We start from the raw sequence: 18,373 nt of genomic DNA on the forward strand, positions 1-18,373 counted from the left end.
CCCGGGCGGGCGGTACCGCCTGACGGGGACCGGCGGCCGCTGGCGCCGCGCGCATGCGCAGCCCGCCCTACGGCGGGGAGGGACCGGCCGCGCATGCGCCCTGGGGGGAGGGAGCGGCGGGGCGCTCTGCGCAGGCGCGCCTCAGGCCACGCCCCCTGCACCGGAAGAGGAAGGAGGGCGGCAGGGCTCGGCCTAGCAGAGCACCCGCGGCCTCCGCTCTGGTCACCGAGCCCGGCCTCGGAGCGGCTCGGCACCCCGGAGGGGACCGCCTCTGCGCCCTCGCAGCGGGCTCGGCACCCGTCGGCTCACCGGAGGGGACCTAGCAGCCCCTGCCCCGGGGACGGGCGGGATGGAGCTGGACGGGCTGCTGCTGGACGAGGAGGGCACCTTCTCCCTCAGCGGCTTCCAGGAGTTCACGGTGAGTGCCCCTCGGCGTACCCCTGCTGGTGCCCGGTGTTCCCGGCCCAACCCGTCCCCAGCCCCGCACCTCCGCAGGCCCCTGGGGCGTTCCCTCCTTAAACCCGGGCCCCGGAGAGCCCCGTGTGACCGCACACCCGGGCCCCTGGTTGAGCTCCTGGGGGCCCTGCCCGGCCCGTCGTGCCCCTAAGCTGGGTTGAGGTGGAGAGCCCGCTATGGGGAGCGCTCAGGGCTTTTCTCACATTCCCCCTGTCTGCCTGTAGTTCCTGCCCAGGCACCAGCAGCTGAGCGAGAGGGTGCGGAAGCGGCTCTATTATGGCTGGGACAAAGACTGCAGCCTGGATAATCTCTCCAGTCCCGTGGCAGGTGGGTTGCTGAGTGTCCCCAGATGGGAATGCTGAGTCAAGGGGGTTGGAGGTAGCCCAGGGGCTGAGACCAACAAGTCACCCGCTCCCTCCCCAGCGCCAAATCCCACCCCTGCCCAGCCTTCCTCGCTGTGTGCAGCACAGCGGGCAGGATGCCAGAGCCTCATGGCTCCTGCTCTCTCTGTTTTATTGCCGTGTCTGGCCCACTGCTGCATTTTTGGCACCTTGCTGGTGTGCAGATTCCTTTAGGTTGCTTGTGAATTCCTTGGCAGTGAAGGCTGTGTCCCTGTCCCTGATGAGAGGTATCTTGGACAACTTCTTGTGCTCTGCAAGGTACTGGGGAGTTTGTTTAACTTCTAGTTGTGAGCAGCAAGGGGACAAGTTCCTGCTGTGTATTTGTCGGGATCAAATCTCTCTTCTCCCATTGATTCAGCAGTGTTCTGGGGGAGCAGAAGGACACAGCTGGGTTGAGACTGAGGAGCTGGTGCAGGTGATGGCGGAGAGGAGCGGTCAAGGGCAAGCAGTGGTTTGCTGGAGGGCCTTCACAGTGGACTCGCATTAGTGGTTCCCTTACCTCCGTGCTCACAGAGCTTGCAGGGGGCATTGAGCGGGTAGGGAAGTGTGCTTGCATTCAAAACTCTGGTGGTAGTTTTGGGGAAACAGTCTGAAGTCGCCGAGAGGCTGCGTGTGATGTACCTCTGCGAGGAGGGGGATGCTGGGGGTGTGGTGATGAAGCAGGGCCAGGCAGGGTAGCCAAGCTGCCTGGGTGCTGCTGGGAGTCACGAGTTCTGATGTGGGCGGTGCGAGGGAGGCACGTGGCTCCCCTTTGGGGCTGGCGTCACACCCGGGTGCGAGATGGGACTGTTCCACAGGACGCTACCAGTGTTGAAAGTTCAAAGGGCACATTCATGGAAGAAGACTCTGTTGAGGGCTATTAACTATAAAGACTGCCTCATACCCAGGAAATGCCTCGGCTCCAGCAGCTGGGGGCAGGAGTGACGCGCAGAGAATATCACTGCGAGCTTATCTGCTCTTACAGCCTTCCTTTGCCAGCTGCTATCAGCCGCTGTCAAAAAACGGGACCTAGGGCTATGGCATCTGTCTTGGTACAGCTGTGCCATTGCTACATGGTGAGTTTATGGCGCTGCTCTTCAGATGAGATAGAGGCAATTGTGGAGAGAGTCCAGAGTAGCAGGAGGAACTGGAAGGGGTCTTTGGCACTGGGGGGCAGACGCAGGAGGCAGTGTGGGGCTGGCTGAGGAGAAGGAGGTTGAAAAGTGAGTTTGTTCCTTCTGGAAAGGAAGAGCCAAAACCACCCTCAGCATGCTGTGGCTGCAACACAGGGACAGCGATCAGCTGCTCTCCGTGTCCTCTAGGGCAGGACACGTTGTCATGGGTCGGATTTGTGAGCTGAAGGATTAGGTTTGGTGTCAGGACAAGGCCTTGGGGGATCTCATGTACTTTCTATCCCTCAGAGCCCTGCTGCTGTCTCTGTGTTGGCCAGTGTGTGTCCCCCTGCTCAGCACAAGGGTGGCCAAGCAGGGCAGAGAGAGCAGCAGCAGTGTGAGAAGCTGGGAGCTGCTGATGGGGTGGCTGGAGCTGTGTCTGCCTGGCTGTGGATCCCAGCAGTGGTGTGGCTTGAATGACCTGGGGAGGTCCCAGTGCGTTTCTGAGCTTGGTGGCTGCTCTCAGGCAAATAATTCCTGTGGGACTGCAGCCGTTCTCTTAGTTGCTGGAAAGACATGGAAAGGAGGGATGTGGACAGAAGAGGTTGTGTGGTGGTGCTTCCTCTGGGAGCTGGAAATGTGAGGCTGCTGGGATGAGCTCTGCTCTCGACTCTGTCAGCCAAGGGCTCGGCAGCAAAAGGGAGCTGGAGTTGCCTGGCAGACGCTTCTTGCCAAGCACCAGACTGTAGTGCTGTTTGGGATGCTCTCAGCTGGTCCTATCACGTTGAGAAGCGAGACGGGAGCTGCTGAAGCCATCTGCCACCATCCGTCAGTTTCTGGCCTTTTCAGTGCTTGAATGCTGAGGCACGTCTGCGGGTGGGTGGGGAAACAGGCTGAGGTGAGGAGCTGCAGTTATACCATATTGCTGCTTCCATGCCCTGTTAGTGCCTTCAGGCTCCTGTTTGCATGAATATGTTGTCCACCATCATCTCGGGGGCACTAGGGCTGTGGTGGGGAGGAAGCTGGGTCAGTGCTGACCAGCTCTGGAGGAGGAGGAGGAGGATGCTGGTTGGAGGGGAGCAAAGGACTGGGAAGACCTGGAGTTGACATCAAGTCCTAGAAAGCCTCCGAAAGGGCTGCCTGAGGTCTTGTGGGGTGAGGGGAGGGTGTTAGCCCCTCTGTGCAGCTGACTGCTGGTAACTCCCCGTGACGCAGACATGCTAATCTGGATCTGGCACTGCCGCTGGGCCTTGGACGCTCACATCCTCTTCCTGCTTTGGTCTGGCTGTCCTGCCTATTTGTTTGTTCCTCCCTCATCCCTGACTTTTGATAAGGCCTGTCCTACCTTCATAGTTTAAATTAAACTTGAGGGGCTGAGCAAGCATCAAGACTCAATGGGCTTGTGGGGGGAAAAAGGGAAGGTGGGGGGTGGACTGTGCCGTATAGGGCTAACCCCTTCTGCTGCTTTTCTGTCCTAGATATTGCTGTGGAGTTGCTGCAGAAAGTGGCTCCCAGCCCTATCCGCAGACTCCAGAAGAAATACGTGTCTCATGTATCTCGGTAAGAAGCAAAACCTGTCCCTTCATGTCCCGTGTCAGAACTGGGAGCTCTGGTCTCGCCTATGACTCGCTGCTGTCCCCTGGGCCAGCACTGGCTTTGTGCTTAGGCCTGATTAGTGTCAAAGAGGAGCTGGGGGTGGGTGGCAAGGCCAGCAGGCGCAGTGGCTTCCTGACACAGCGAGGCCCACTTCAGGTTGGTCCTGCTCTCTGGGGTGCAGGGGTGCTCTTGCTACTGGGAGTCTGTACTGGCTGGATCTGCAGCTCACTGGGCAAGCCAGGTCAGAACCCTGGCTCTGCTCTTGGCAGCCAAGCCCTTGCAGCGTGCCTGGCTGCAGGCAGGGCTACCCAGTTCGGAGCTGGCTGTGCCCGGGAACAGGAGCCAGGGCTTTCTGCTATCCATCCTGCATCCCCTGCGCTTTCTCTTGCTGCAGCTCAGGACAGCCAGCGCAGAGCTGGCAAGGCTGGGACGCATCTAGCTATTTACTAAACCTCCCCACTGCCTACATGGGGACCGAGCAGCCAAGTTGTGCTGCGGTGACTGGGATGTTTGTAGCACGCAAATAACCTTCGGGTTGGCTCTTGCCTTGTCCCACAGGGAAGCTTGCATCTCTCCCTGCTCCATGATGCTGGCACTGGTTTACATTGAGAGACTCCGGCACCGGAACCCCGAATACCTCCAGCAGATCTCATCTTCAGACCTCTTCCTGATCTCTATGGTGAGCGGTGTGGGCTGGGGGGGTCACTGGGTTGGAGGGAAGCCTGGAGGAGTGCGGGGGGGGACTGAGATACTGTCATTTGTGCTGCTTTTAGATGGTTGCTAGTAAATACCTGTATGATGAGGGGGAGGAGGAGGAGGTGTTCAACGACGAGTGGGGAGCAGCAGGGAAGGTGGACGTCCAGACCATGAACACACTGGAGATGAACTTCCTGAGCGCCATTGTAAGTGGGGCTGTCACTGCGGCCAACTATTTCACAGACTGGGGGAAAGGAGGCATTAAGGGGAGTCTGGATTTCTGCTTTTCCCCAATGTACTCCCATGAAGAAATGGAGAAGGATGTGTCTGGGTGCTGGGTGGCCTGCCCTGACTGCGCTGACCTTTCACTGCTGTCCCCACAGGACTGGAGTCTCTACACAGACCCCCGGGAGCTGTTTGAAGTGCTGAGCTGGCTGGAAGGACGGTAGGTGTGTGGGGTGGGGGTGGGGGTGAGCCTTTCATCCACTGCGCAGCCCTGGCTCTGCCCCTGCTCAGAGCTAGTCCTGCTGTAGTGAAATAAGAGGTTGGGGTACCTGTGAGCCTTTGCCAGGCTCTGCAGCTCCCTTCCGTAGACCTTGAGCAGGGTTTTCTCCAAGCCTGCCTGGGCTGAAGCTTCTTCGATGGAGAAGGTCCGTGCCACATCCACCATTCCCTTTTTTTTCCTGCAGCGTGGCAGAAAAGCAGGGCATGTGGCGTGGCTGGTTCACCTACACGGATCTGTGTGTCCTCATGGAGCAGTCCATGTGGCAGCATGTGCTGGGCCAGTTCTACCAGCAAGTGGTGAAGGTAAGGGCATGGGGCAGCAGCTGCTTGCAAGAACGTGGGGCCCAGCAGGCCATGGGTTTGGAGCAGGACCCTCTCTTCCACTGGGAGCAGCAGCCTGGTTTGTTCCCTGTTGAAAAGGGAAGCTGTCAGAAGCCGGATGCTGATTTGCAGCGGTGCTGCCTGAGGCACTGCAGCCTGGTGCTGGGTTAGTGTGCGGCCTGTGCTGGACCGTAGCCCCACAAGTCATGGTGCAAGGTCACGGCGGTGGCATGGAGGGAACTGGGTGCTGGCTGGGGCTTTAAACAGGGACCGTTAGGTTTTAGAGGGGCATTTTGGTTTGTGGTATTTAGGCCCTGCTTTGAACAGGCTGCGTGCCACCCGCTGTTAGCAGCGTGGCTGCCTGCTCGCTGGCATCTGGCCCTGGTGCTGGTTGTGCCATTTGCCATCACGGCTGCTGGGTTCATGCATGGCCATGCTGGGTCACAGCTGGCTGTGGAGGGCTGCTGGGAGGGTCTGGGCTAACCGTCGGCTTCTCTGCAGCTGGCCTGCCTCCTGGGCGTGGTGTACCTGACTGGCTTTGCCGCCATCTTCGCCTCTGTCACTGTGGTGCACTGGTCCATGTGCATGAGGAGCGTCAGCCCTGCAGCCCCCCGGCCTGCGCTGTTCCCTGAGGAGGGCGGCTGCCAGCTGGATGCCCACCCAGCCCCAGCCCCTGACCAGCCCCAGCCCGAGCTGCCTGACGTCTCTCCAGCCAGCAGCACCCATTGCCTAGGGGAGAACGAGACAACCGAGGAGTCGCATCACGGGGGTGTCACGGCGACTGCGCTCTACCTGTGGGGCAGCATGATGACAGCTCTGTCTTACCCGAAGGTGCCTGATCTAGGCCAACACAGGAGCCCCCCGCAAGGCCCCTTCCGGAGAGTACCCACCGCCTGTGAGAGATCTAACCGTACTGCCCCTGCCGCAGCCCCCGGCCAGCCTGGCCCCTTCGGACTCGCCGTGTTCCCGGTTCCTCCAGCGCTCCACTGTCATACCTGCTCAGCTGGTGCAGGCCCCACATGGGATGCAGCCCCCAACCGCAAGGACTGGCTGGACCCCCTGGGGCTGAGGCAGTGCTCCTTGCACACTGCCATGGATCTCAGCAGAATCAAGAGCTTCATTTTTCCCAGCTAGGAGTGCAGAGCAGCAGCCCCTTTCCCCTTCCCTTCTAGTGTGGCACAACTCACTTCCTTGCACTTCTAGGACCCCTGATCCCTGGGGCTGCGTGGGGCTGGAGGCCCCTGCGTTACTTCCAAACCAGCATTTGTGTCCCCCCACCCAGGGCAGGGGTGACCTTCACTTTGGGGGCTGCTGGGGCAGGTTGGGGCAGAGTTGACTTGCTGTTGGGGTGCTGGGTGGGAACCTACTAGCTGGAGGGTAGAAATGGTGTGCCCTTGGGCTGGGGTGCTAGGGCAAGGGGGCTGTTGTACCTCTTCCTACAGCAAGTGGATGGCACTTGGTGGTGCTGGGCAGAGGTGGTGTGTGGGATGTAGGATGCTGGGGCTGTGTGTGCAGGGTGTAGGGGCTGGGGCAGTGACCCCAATGGGGGGGCGGGGTGCTCTGGGAGGAGGTGAGGTGCCTGGGTGAGGGGAGAGGAGGTAGAAGGAAGGGAGAGCGAGTGGCCCGAGCTGGTTGGTCATAGCAGCAATTCCCTTTGGGGCCTGCCAGGCCACCTCTCGGGAGGCACAAGGGTCACACCAAGAGTGGACCCCAACGTGGCTGTGCCCCAGGGAAAGGTTGTGCCCTGCTGGGCTTGGAGGTGGTGAGGTGTGGTTAAGGCTGAGCTTCCTTATCCTGCTTGTGTTGGGTGCTTTGAAACTGGGGTGCTCTGTGACCCCATCCCAAACCCCAGCTGTCTGTGGCTGTGAGCAAACGGTGCCTGACTGTTCCTCAGGGCAGGGAGAAGGCACCTTGTCTTGCTGACCAGCCCAGCTCATCATGCCCCTTCTTTTTACTGTGGATTTTACACCTGTTTTTCACTCTTTTGTAGAAGCAAATCTCTTCCAATAAAAGTAGTTCTTGCTGTGCACCTGCCTTGTCCTGCTGAGCCGCTCTGTGCTGGCAGCACGGGTCCCCTACTGCGGAGCCCCACTGATGAAGCTGTGCTTGCTCTCTGAGCCAGGGTGCAAGCCAGATCCTAGGTGCTGGCAAGTGAGCCCAGCAGCAGTGAGGCCTGTTCTGCAGGGCTCAAGAGGGACCACGCTTTCTGGTGACAGGGGACGGGAGAGATGTCGGGTCTGGTGCCTGCAGAAGGCAGGGACAGCAGGAGAGGGCGAGGTTCCCCCATCCTTGGGAATGCAGGGAATGCATGGACTCCACTGCTCTTTGCTCTCCAAAGTCTGTTCAGTTAATGAGTGAACCCCGAGCGGCAAGGGCTTGACAGGGTTGCCGTTGTGGTCGCTGGCACAGCCACCTCTGCCCTGTGACAAAAACACGAGCATCCCCTGCCTGTGCTCCCTTGGGAGCCTTCCCAGCCAAGCGGGCAGCTCTTGTCTCTGGCATCCTTCTGCAGCGGCAGGATTCAGTGCCCTCCTCCTAGGAGCATGGGGGATGTGGTAGACCCCCATCAGAGATCCTCCTGGGGTGGGCACAGTGCCCACAGAGGGGAATGGCAGGACCTGGGGGGGGGGCTGTGCAGCTTTTAATGGGCTCCTCGGGGCCCGATGGTGAGGAAGGGCTGGACCCAGAGGGCAGGGGGATGCCGTGCTGGGGAGGAACAAGCACAGGCAGGGCACACTGGAGCTGGAGGATGCTGTTGGTGGGGATGCTCCAAGCACATGAAGGAAGAGCTGTCTGTGCCGTGGCCCCCCTGGTCCCTGCCTCGTGTACCACAAGAGGCAGGGATGGGACCTGGGCTGTGGGCAGTTGGCACTGTAACAGTGTCTGGTGTCGTGGCCGTGGGTGGCTGTCACCTGGCCCTTGTGGTGACAACCCAGGGTGACACTTGCATTCCTGGCCGCAAGGACAGGTTACTCACCAACTCAAGTTAATGGCTAACCCTGGGGCAGCTCCTGCAGAAGGTGGAAGTTCAGCCATGTGAGGGCTCTGAGGAGCCCTCAGGGCGGGGGGGGGGGGAGGGGGAGCCCACTCACCCCCTCTGCACCGCAAACCAGGAGTGGTGTGGGGAGGCAGCAGCATGAATGGGGGCCACCGCGGAGCGCCTGGCGCCAGGAGCCCCATGCTTGCATCCTGCTCCCTGCAGAAGATGTGGTTCTGGATGCTGAGCTGTTGCTTAGCCCTTCAGGTAAGGGAGGACCACAGTGAACAGCCAGAGAGATGGGGTGAGGGGGAGAGGGCTGGGGTCCTTGCAGGTGGCAGGGCACCCCAGGGCAGGGGCCGCATCCTGCCAGGAAACGGGTGCATGGGGCTCTGGCCAGGGTGTACTGGGAGGGGAGTGGGCAGTGGTGGGCACCGCCTGGGGGGTGTCAGTTAGCATGCATCTGCTCAGAGGGGTTGGGCACAGGGGGCTGCAGGTCTGGGTGCCGCAGGGAGTTGCGACCCCCCCCGCCTCGCTTCCCCACACAGCACCTGGTCGTGCAGGCCTCCTTGCTCTGCATCTTCCACCTCCTCCTCCTGCCCACCCTGCCCGAGGAGTCGCCCCATGCCCAGGCCACCAGCGAGCTGCTGGCACGCAGCCTCTTTGCCTGCGGCATCTCCACGGTGCTGCAGACCAGCCTGGGGAGCCGGTGAGCAAGGGGGACAAAGGGGATGCAGCTGTCACCAGGAGGAGGGTGGCACCGTGGCAGGGCATGTCTCTGTCTCCTCCTAAGCTATGGGAAGACAGGCTTTGCTGGAGGTGGCAAGGGGCATGAGGACAACCATTTGCCCTGCAAGGCTGTCCCCTCCCTGACATCACTGCATCCTCCTCTCTCACATGTCCCTCTAGCAAAACTGCTGTGCTTTCCCTCTGGCTCCTCTCTGCCTTGCTCCAGCACCATACACAGCTCCTCCAGACCACCTGGTGCCCGTGCTGCCCACGCCCCACGCAGGGGCTGGGTGTGTGCTTTGGCAAAGCCCCTGACCTCTGCACGCATCCCATGTGCTGCCGCTTGGGATGTGCTAGGGCACATTTGGGATATGGGGTGACCTCCTGCCACTTTGGGGTTCTCATCTCCTTCCCTTCCCATCCCTCGCTCCTCTGGCAGCCAGGGCTTTGGCAGCAGCCCTGTCCCCTCTTTCCTCCCTAACGTGCCCTTGCTGTCCCCTTCCCCAGGCTGCCGCTGGTTCAAATCCCATCCTTCGAGTACCTGGTCCCTGCCATGGTGCTGAGCTCCCACCTGTCCCTTGGTGCCAGCACGGACAGGAACGGTGAGCACAACCCTGGAGCCTGCGTCCCACGGGGCCCAGGCCATGCCGGCGCCAGGGGAACAGCAGTGACGAGGTGCCTGGTGCATGGGGTAGCAAGATGCACTGCTTGCCCCTCTGGTGATGGTGCACAGCACCCTACTCACCCCTGAGCACAATGCGTCTGGTCGCCTCCCCAGGGTCAGGGCTTATGGGGATGCTGGCATGCTGGCCCTTCTCCAGCCAGCAGCCTCCATGCTGTGTGCTCTTGGACACGGCTCCAGGAGCCCAGCATACACACGCATCACATCCCTCCAAAATTCCCTTCCAGGCACGGCCATGGCCAGCACGTGCCCTGCACCGCACTGCGCCGTCGCAGGGAGCCGGGTTGCCTTGCTGCGAGAGGTGGGTGCTCCTGGGCTGGGGGTCCCTGTCCTCCTGCTCCACCAGCACCCTAGATGTCACCTGCATCCCTGCTCCCCCAGTCCCTTTTCCAGCCCTCCTGGGGATCACCATGAATAAGGGGGGACACAAGGGGATGTGCAAAGGCAATGGAGGTCATGGTGCATGTGGGTGCATATGTCCTTCTGGGCTTGGGGTGAGTGGAGCATGGTTGGAGAATGGGGAATGGGTGATGCTACTGGGGCGATGGGAGTGTGGCCAAGGAGGTGTGTTGGGCTGCTCTCCATGTATCCTGCCCCACGGGTCCCATCCTTTCCTCCCACAGGTGTCTGGAGCCGTGCTGGTCTCTGGGCTTGTTCAGCTGGTGCTGGGAGTGTCCGGCATGTGCGGATGGGCAGCCCAGCACTGTGGGCCCATGGTCCTGGCCCCCAGCCTCTCCATCATCGGGCTGTCCGCATACAAGGAGGCCGCTTTCTTCTGCTCCACTAACTGGGGAATAGCCCTGCTGTACGTGGCCTGGCGGCCATGCTGGTGTGCAGCCCCCTGGGCTTCCCTTTGCCATGGGGACAGGAATGGGGCATCCCCATGGTGCATGGCATGCATTTGGGGCCCCATTGCTGTGATGCTGCATGGTGAGCTGTGCTCCCTTTCCTAGGCTCGTGCTCCTCGCTGTCACCTTCTCCCAGCACCTGGGGTCCTGCCGCCTGCCCTTCTGCGCCTGGCCCCAGGCTCAGGGGGGCTCCACGGAGCCATCCGTCCCCACCCTGCGCACATTCTCGGTACCGTGGCTTGTCTTCCCCTGCCCCCTCCGCTGCACCCAGGCTTCTCCCCGAGCCTGGCTCTTTGGTGCAGGGTTAGGTGGGACCTAGTGGCCCTGGAGCAGAGCTGGGTGCTGGGAGCAGAGGTAGGGGGAAGTCCTGGTGCAGCTTCTGGGGTGTGGGTGCTGCTGGGGGAGCACAGGGGATCTGTGCTCAAAGGTGTTGGAGCAGCAGAGCCTGGGATGCTCCTTGCAGTGGTAAGGGGAGATGTGGCATGGCTCCTTGGGAGAAGTGACAGGACAGGGGCCTGTTGTTTGGGGCACAGCAAGTGGGGTGCTGGCAGGGGGAGGAGAATTCTCTGCTGAGGTTCCCCTTGCTGCCTTGCAGGTACTGCTCCCATTTGCTGGTGTCTGCATGGTTTGTGCCATCCTCAGCCATCTCCACGTCCCCTGGGAATCGCTGGACCTGGCCGTGGCACAGCTTTCCTGGGCTAACAGCACCTTCCATGCCCCTTGGCTCCGCATCCCCTACGCAGGTGGGGGGTGGCAGGGCTGGGTGCAGCCATCTGCCCTCAGCAAGGGCCCCTGTCACCCATCCCCTCTCCCTCCGCTGCAGGCGAGTGGGGGTGGCCGCTGCTCACCCCTCGGGCGCTGGCAGTGGGCATCGCCATGGCCATTGGTTGCAGCATGAACTCGGTGGGCTGCTACGTGCTGTGCGGGAGGCTGCTGCAAGCCCCCCGGCTGGCCCCCCATGCCTGCAACCGGGGGCTCTGCACAGAAGGGCTGGGAAGCCTCCTGGCAGGGCTGCTGGGCACCCCAGGGGGGACGGCTGCCAGCATCGCCAACGCCTGTGCCACCGGCCTCACGCAGGTACACCCAGGGTGGGGAGAGGAAAGTCAGCAAGGGATGGGGAGGGCGGAGCAATGGAGCAGTAGGTGTGGGGCACCCGTGGCACACGGGCTGTCACTGAACCAGCACTGGGGGTGAAAGGCAGGTCTGTATGGCAGGATGGGGGTACACAGTGGGGGCGTGACACTCCCCATCCTCACTTTCCCGTCCTCCTTTCTGCCAGGCTGGCTCTCGCCCCTCGGTGCAAGTAAGCGCGCTGGCATGCGTGGTGCTGGGCATGTCCCCGAGGCTGGCAGGGCTCCTCACTCGCATCCCGCTGGCGGTTCACGGTGGGTACCCTGCCCTTCCCCTGCACTGCGGTGCCTGCAGCCTGCCTGGCACTGCCTGACTCCTGCCCCTCGCAGGAGGGGTGCTCTGTGTCACCTACGCCGTGGCCGTGGGCACGGGGATCTCCTACTTCCAGTACGCGGACATTGACTCGGGGAGGAACATCTTCATCGTTGGCTTCGCCATGTTCATGGCACTGCTGGTGCCACGGTGGCTCGGCGCGGCTCCAGCTCACCTGGCCACAGGTAGCAGGGACGTTCCCTGGGCAAAGCAAAGCCTCGGGCCCTGTGGCATGGTGACCACATGTCTCCGATGTCCTGGGAGGCTGGGGTGGCTCACAGCAGCAGGCAACTCCCTCTCCAACCCCTGGATCTGCTGCAGCAGCTCCTGCCCCTTCCGTGCTGCTGGGTTGGGATATCCCAGGTGATTCTGGTGCTGTCCCTGCAGGCTGGGTGCCCCTGGACCTCCTCTTCCTCTCCCTGCTCATGGTGCCTGTTTTCTTAACCGGCTTCTTGTCATTTTTCCTAGAGAACACAGTCTCAGGTGAGGGGATGCTACAGCATGCCTGCATGAGCCCCTGCTCTGAGGGCTGGATCTGGCCACGGGACCGTCCCCAAACCACGGGCTCTGCCTCCAGGCAGCCGTGCTGGGGGTCCCAGGGCTGGTGTGGGCCAGGAGGGTGCAGCGGAAGGAAGGCACTCCCATCTCACTGCCCACTGCTCTGGTTGCAGGAACCCCGGAGGAGCGAGGGCTGCTCTCCGAGCTGGCGCCTGAGAAAGCAGGGGCAGGCGATCGCCACCCACATGGAGAGAGGGGCAAAGCCAGCCAGGCATATGGGCTCCCTGCTGGGCTGAGGAGGCTGCTGCCATCCTCCTGCAAAGCCTTCCCCTGCTGCTTCCTCTGCCCGGGGAGCGAGGAGGAGGAGGAAGAGGAGGAGGGCAGCCATGCTGCTGAGGAGGGGACCGCTGCACCAGAGGAAGGGACGCACCTCCTCCCCAAACCCGGCTCGGGGGAGCCGCAGACAGTGAGGAGGCCGAGTGAGACGGAGATGCCCGTATGGCACACTGTGGCCTGACACTGCGGCACAGGGACACCTCATGGGGGACCGGGGCTGTGCCCCTAAGGCAGCTTGTGAGCCACTTTGCTCCTCGTTTCTGAAGCCCACATGGACTGGAGGGACCTGTGCATGCTCCCAGCACACACCTCGTTTCCCTGCTTGGGAGTGAGCTATAAAAACCTTCAACCACCTTTGCCCTTTCCAGGGGTTTCCTTTCCAGTCAGGATTTGCCTGGGAGATGCCAGCCTACCCTCCCCTGGTGCCACTGCAGCTGGGGATGTGGGTGCCCTTAGCCCACCATCACCCCATGGATGCAGCTGGGGAAGGGCTCGGTGCTTTGTTCAGCCCCAAAGGACTGTCGCCCTGGGCTCTGCTCGCCCACTGGCACTGTGCTCGGGAAGGGCTGGCTCTCCCTCTCCTCGCTGCCATGTCCTAGCTGTGCCCATGGCCCCTTGACGCCCACAGCACCAGGTGTATACTAATGCCCTGGCTCTGGCACACCAGGATGCCCCAGGCTGGGGGTGCAGCTTAGCTCTGTTCCCCAAAACAGTGAACCCCCTTTCACCTGCAGTGGGTTGGTCCCAGGAGTGCTCACCACTTAACTGCCCCCCAGGTATTGCTCTTGCTGCTAAACCAGCCAGCAGCGGTTCTCTGGGGAAGAGAACATCACCTTTGACCCCTGTGATTAAGCTCAGTGCCTGGGTTGGTTTCCTGCTGCTGGCCGGTTACGCCGACTGCAGCGGAGTCCGCACCAGCTCTGCTCTAGCGTTTACAGCAGATCAGAGTCCATGGACAGGGCCCTGTGCTCCCAGTGCTGCCTCCACCAGTCTGAACCGGCCTGCAAAACCTCAACCTTGGCCTAGGAAAGGCTGGGGCTTTGCAGCCCTTGGGTGATGCAAGCCGGCCCTGGGTGCAAGCTTGAAGGAAGGATGGACTTGGGCTGGGAGGATGATGGAGCCGGTCCACAGGAGTGACGTGCTCAGGCTGGACCACAGCTCCAGGTTGTGGCTGCCCCCTCCACCTGGTCCCAAGGAGCCCCCTGACGCCCAGGAACACCCAAAGGTGGCTGCAGGGTGGGAGGGATGTGGTGCCACCATGCGTGCAGGTCCCCAGGGGTGAGCCCCCTTTCTCCATCTGCCTGTGATCCCCACAGCTGGGCCCTGTGCACCCAGTGCCTCACCCAGGCAGCACCCTGCCCAGCACCCCACCTGGGCCCTGCACCCCAACCTGGCCCTGCACTCCAGCTGTGCCCAAAGCCCAGCTAGGTCCTGCAACCCACCCTCTTCTGCTCCCCAAACCCTCCTGTACCCTAACCTGGCTATGCAACCCAATCTGTCCTGCACCCCAAAGCCCCTGCCTGCTCCCACCTCCCCTGGCACCTCCCTGGGACACAAACCCTCTGGGATGACCACCCTCCCCTGGCCTCGCCCCAAGGGTGGCTGCAGCCTGCACGGTAGGGAGAGGGAGTGAGTGGGTGTGTGTGAATAGGGTGCAAATGGGCGGTGCATGGGTGGGGAGGGTAGTTTGTGGGTGCAGGGTGGATGGCCTCAATGCATGGGGTGCAGGTGGGGGATCACAGTCAGCACATGGGTGCTGGGGCTGGGGGGGGGTCAGTGTCTGGGGCAAGGATGGGGCTGTGCTCAGTGTGGAGGAGGCTGGAACGCTGTGGGGGTGTGTGGTGTCCACGGCCCCCTGCCAGGCTGGCACAGCCCTGCTCTGCAATGTCTTGTGAGCCCAGTCCCCGGGCATGGGGGACACAGGCACCTGCAGCCCCAGCTATGCAGGGCTTGCTGGGGTGCAGCAGCCGAGTCCCAATGCAAGCCTGGGAGAGCAGCAGTGCAGGTGCATGCCCTGTGCTGTGCCTGCGTGGGCACCCTGTGGCTGCTGGGGCTGAGGAATAAACCGGGGGCCAAGGGACAGGAGGCCCCGGCTGCTGCTGCTTCTCTGGGCTGTACCGGGCCCACAGCCTGAGGGCTGTCCCCAGCTGGGCACGTGTACCAGGACATTTCATAACAGGAGCAAGTGCAAAACAAAGTCTTAAGGCATTTCAGTTCCCATCGCTTTGCACGGCGTCTTGGCAGTGGCACCTCCTGTGACAACTGGGGATGCTTGAGAGGGACGCACCAGCTCGGGTCCCCATCCTTATCAGCAGGCGACGGAGCAGGAGCAGTCGCTCCCGGGGCCCTGAGGAAGCGACAGCCGTGGCCGTTTCCCCGTGCCGGTGACCCGTGGCGCGTGCTGCTACACATCCCGGCATGCCCCAGCCCGTCGCACGCCACGGAAGAGAGCAGCATGCTGGGAGCCGTAGTCTGGCCCTCGCCTCTGGCCCGGCATTGCTTGCCTCTGCAAAGCCCCTCGCCCCGACAGCCTTTGGCCGGCCTGCTCTTCTTGCCCTTGGGTAACTCCGCAGCTCCGCAGAGCCCCAGTCCTGCAGGCACCCCAGGGATCCCGGGTCCCTGATTGTTTTGGCAGGCACGGAGCCTGTCACAGGGAGGAGCGGGAAGCGGCAGTGCTCGCGAGTGGCGTGGGCTGCTGCCGGCGCTCTGCCGGCGTCAGTGCAGGCAGGGGACGGCGTGTGGCTCATGTGGAACACGGGGATGGGATGTCCAAGTAGGAGGGCTGCAGTGTCCTGCTGCCCGTCCTGGTGCAAGCGGGGCAGCTTAAATGTTAATTTGGATGTAGAGGTCTCGCCGTATTAATGGCAGCAAGCACCAGATGATGCCGGGGAGGCAGCAGTTACATTGCCGTGTATCTGCTGGTGCATTTGGGGTGCTTATTGTGAGCTGGGGTAGGAACTGCCCTGCACAGATGTCCTCAAAATTCCCACCCTGGCAGAGCTGCATGCATGTGCAGGGATGTGTGTTACCAGAGCTGGCTGAGCATCCTCACCTCTCGGCTGCGAAGGTGGGGCTGGCATCGTGGAGGGGCCAGCAGGGACCGAGGGTCCCTGTGAGGCCACCCCAGGGAACAGGGTCTTCCTGGGTAGGGGGTGAGGCAGAGACCTGATTGTTCTCTTGCAGATGGAGGGCTCCGAGGAGCTGGAGAGCAGCCTCTTGACACAGCCCTGGGCTTCTGTTTGCTTTGGTGAGTCTGCTTTTCTTGCCAAAGCATGCTTCAGGGATACTGGTTACATCCTGCTGATCTCCGACCTCAGCAGTGTCTGGTACGAGAGTGCAGACGCCGAGGCTGTGGGACAAAGGTCCAAGGTGAGTGTCTGGAAAGTCCAGGGACCTCCTTTTCTCCTCGCAGCAGCTGACATCCCAGCATAAACTGCTTGGTGACACAATGGCTGTTGGATCTGACAGGGCTTGGGTGCAAACACCTGGCCTGGGAAGTCCCTGGGTGGCTCTGCCCAAGCACTGTCACCGCGGCTGGCCGAGCACCCACCTCCTGGGAGAGTGGGCCAGGATATTTAGCATGCCCAGGGCAGCCAGGTGTTCACTGGGGCTGCATGCTGAGGCCAGCACACTCGTTTCACTTGTGGGATGGATGGGCAGCTGGTTTCCCCAGGACCAGTGTACTAAGGAGGAGCTTGAAACAAGGCTGCTTTCCCACCAGTGACAGAGAGACTCCTGGTCACGTTCATAGCCAGGCACAGGCTCCCACAGGGTGTCCTGTCAGCACGGCCCCCAAAACACATGGGGCCATGCCTCATCCCCTCACCTTAGCCCATGTGCCCAGGACCCCACGTGCCACCCCTGTCTGCCATGTCCCTCTGTCACGGATTGGCTGTGCCGAGCGGCTGGTGGCAGGAGGGGTGCACATGCGGTGGCAGCCATCCCCCAGCTCTGGCAGGTTAGATGAGCTGTGACAGCTCTCGGCCAGCCTGTGACACTCGTGGTGGCATGTGGGGCAGATGCGCTAGTGGAGACCATTGCACCCTGCCCACCACCCAGACCCTCCTGGGCTGGCGGGGCAGGGGAGCCTTCCCAGCTCAGCTGGCCTGGGAGAACCGGTGGGGAATGTCCTGTCGTAGGGCTGGAAGCCAAGGCCCAGGGATGGCTTTTTGCAGTGCTGGGACACACAGAAGTAGTTTGGCTCCTTCTGTGCTGGAGTTTCTGCTACTTTTTTCCCAGTGCTGAACTCCCCGGAGTGTTACTGTACCCCTAACCTTGCCTTTCCCCAGGAGCTGAACAAGCGACTGACAGTCCACGTGTCTTCCTTCCTGCACCACTTGTGCAAGCTGATGTGCCCCTTGCTGGCAGGGCAGCCGGACGCCACCACCTCCTTCTCCTGCCACCACACTGCCGGCGGCCTCAGCCTGCACGTGAAGAGCGAGCTCTCGGGACTGCCCTTCTACTGGGACTTCCACTGCTGCCCTGCTCCTGTGGAGATGGTGAGCAAAGCTGCGGAGAGTTTGGGGAGAGGGATGGCCAAAATTAAGGGTTGTCTCCTAATGCTTGGAGGCTTTTGGGTGGTCTCGGGCCGTGCTGGTGGCTGTAGGGTGCCTGGCTCTGCCTGCTGCCCCTCCCCAGGTTCACTGTCCCCGTTTCTTCCCACTGAGGCTTTGGAACCTTGGTTGGTGCCTTGCAGGGAGGCAGGGACAGCCCAGCACACACTGCTACCAGGGCAGCAGGTAAATTTCCAGTTTGGGATGATGCCCTGCCAGCGCCCCACATAGCAGAGTGATGCTGTTCTCCTTTGGTGCACGCTGTGAAGCGGGGCAGAGTGGTGGGTACTCCCAAAGGACCCACAGGCAGTCTGTCACGACGGAGGGAATTAAAGTGGAGTCTCCCCGGCCTTTAAGGCGTTGCTCTTACCACGGGGCTGCCTAACATTTTGGGTTTCGGGAAGCAGCCCCTGGAGCCCGGTGTCGCAAGCTGAGCACCCGGGGGCAGCACCTCCGCCGGACCCCCGGCAGGCGGGACGGGCGCTGCGGGGCCGGGGCTGCCCGGGCCGGTCCCCACAGCCCCCGGCACCCCGGGGCCCTGCGGCCCTGCGCGCACAAGAGGGCGCCCGGCACCCGCTAACCGCCTCGGCGGGAGCCTCCGGCGGCAGCCGCGGCCCCGGGGCCGGCCCTGCGGCTGCGCTGCCGGCGGGCGGCCGTGGGAGGCATCGCCCTAAATCCCCGGCGCCCTCCTCCCGCCGGGTCCCCCGGGGTCCTGCTGCGGGGCACGTCCCTTCTCCCCCCATGAACGGCTGTGCTTGGGCATCATGGGGAGGAGAGCTGGGCTCCCCAGCCGCTGTGAGGGTGTCTGTCCTCGCTTTCAAGGTTGAACTGGGGAGCAAATAAACTCGGGGTCCTGGCTTGGCTCGCCCTAGGGACTTGCTGTCCCTCCCTGGGCAAGAAGCGCGGAGGCTGAGCTGAGAAGGTGCAAAGCCCAAGCTCTCGGCTGGTAGCTGCTCCTCTCCCTTTGCTTGGAATCGTGCTGAATGTCTGCAAGGCACCCAGGAGGTGGGAACCAGTTGGGGTGCTGAGCGTGGCTGGTGTGGATGCAGGAATGGGGACCAACTCTGCCCTGCTAAACTCTACTCAGCAGCCGGCCAGGGGCTCGAGACAGGCACGGAGCCCACCTGGCAAACCGCTGCTTGCCCCATCCCAGCTCTGCAGCAGACGGTGCCCTCTGAGCGCTCGGGTGGCTGATGGCCCTCACCTCTGTGGCTCGTGCCTGGGGGTGAGCAGAGTGCAGAG

At 62.2% G+C, this 18,373-nt stretch overlaps 3 protein-coding genes across 6 annotated transcripts in view; all 3 read left to right on the plus strand.

Moving 5' to 3' along the window:
* The first annotated feature begins 137 nt into the window (after window positions 1-137).
* On the plus strand, window positions 138-7,094 carry CNPPD1 (cyclin Pas1/PHO80 domain containing 1). Its single transcript, XM_076342834.1, has 8 exons — window positions 138-418; window positions 681-783; window positions 3,427-3,508; window positions 4,103-4,223; window positions 4,318-4,446; window positions 4,624-4,685; window positions 4,930-5,047; window positions 5,567-7,094. The coding sequence occupies exons 1-8, from the start codon at window positions 350-352 to the stop codon at window positions 6,197-6,199; spliced, it is 1,317 nt and encodes a 438-aa protein (XP_076198949.1). The 5' UTR covers window positions 138-349; the 3' UTR covers window positions 6,200-7,094.
* Window positions 7,095-8,189: 1,095 nt separating this feature from the next.
* SLC23A3 (solute carrier family 23 member 3) lies at window positions 8,190-12,934 on the plus strand. Of its 3 annotated transcripts, none has more exons than XM_076340778.1 (12): window positions 8,190-8,309; window positions 8,591-8,751; window positions 9,279-9,373; window positions 9,681-9,754; window positions 10,077-10,258; window positions 10,407-10,530; window positions 10,897-11,044; window positions 11,125-11,378; window positions 11,581-11,686; window positions 11,762-11,929; window positions 12,132-12,227; window positions 12,416-12,934. In XM_076340778.1, exons 1-12 carry the CDS (start codon window positions 8,202-8,204, stop codon window positions 12,757-12,759), a joined length of 1,860 nt encoding a protein of 619 aa, XP_076196893.1. In that variant the 5' UTR covers window positions 8,190-8,201; the 3' UTR covers window positions 12,760-12,934. The 3 variants fall into 3 exon arrangements, with proteins under 3 accessions (XP_076196893.1, XP_076196891.1, XP_076196892.1); XM_076340776.1 differs by having other exon boundaries at window positions 8,191-8,309; window positions 10,077-10,282; XM_076340777.1 differs by lacking the exon at window positions 8,591-8,751 and having other exon boundaries at window positions 8,242-8,309; window positions 10,077-10,282.
* Window positions 12,935-15,064: 2,130 nt separating this feature from the next.
* NHEJ1 (non-homologous end joining factor 1) overlaps window positions 15,065-18,373 on the plus strand; it is a 45,726-nt gene continuing 42,417 nt past the window's right edge. Inside the window, exons 1-3 of one of the 2 annotated variants that reach the window (XM_076340779.1) lie at window positions 15,065-15,139; window positions 15,762-15,947; window positions 16,868-17,077. In XM_076340779.1, coding sequence (XP_076196894.1) covers window positions 15,762-15,947; window positions 16,868-17,077 — 396 coding nt within the window. In that variant the 5' untranslated portion in view covers window positions 15,065-15,139. Of the gene's footprint in view, window positions 15,140-15,593; window positions 15,646-15,761; window positions 15,948-16,867; window positions 17,078-18,373 lie in introns of those variants that run through there. The other variant, XM_076340780.1, reaches the window with a different exon arrangement.

This window comes from Aptenodytes patagonicus, chromosome 6 (genome assembly GCF_965638725.1).
Source record: "Aptenodytes patagonicus chromosome 6, bAptPat1.pri.cur, whole genome shotgun sequence".
NCBI classification, from domain to species: domain Eukaryota; kingdom Metazoa; phylum Chordata; class Aves; order Sphenisciformes; family Spheniscidae; genus Aptenodytes; species Aptenodytes patagonicus.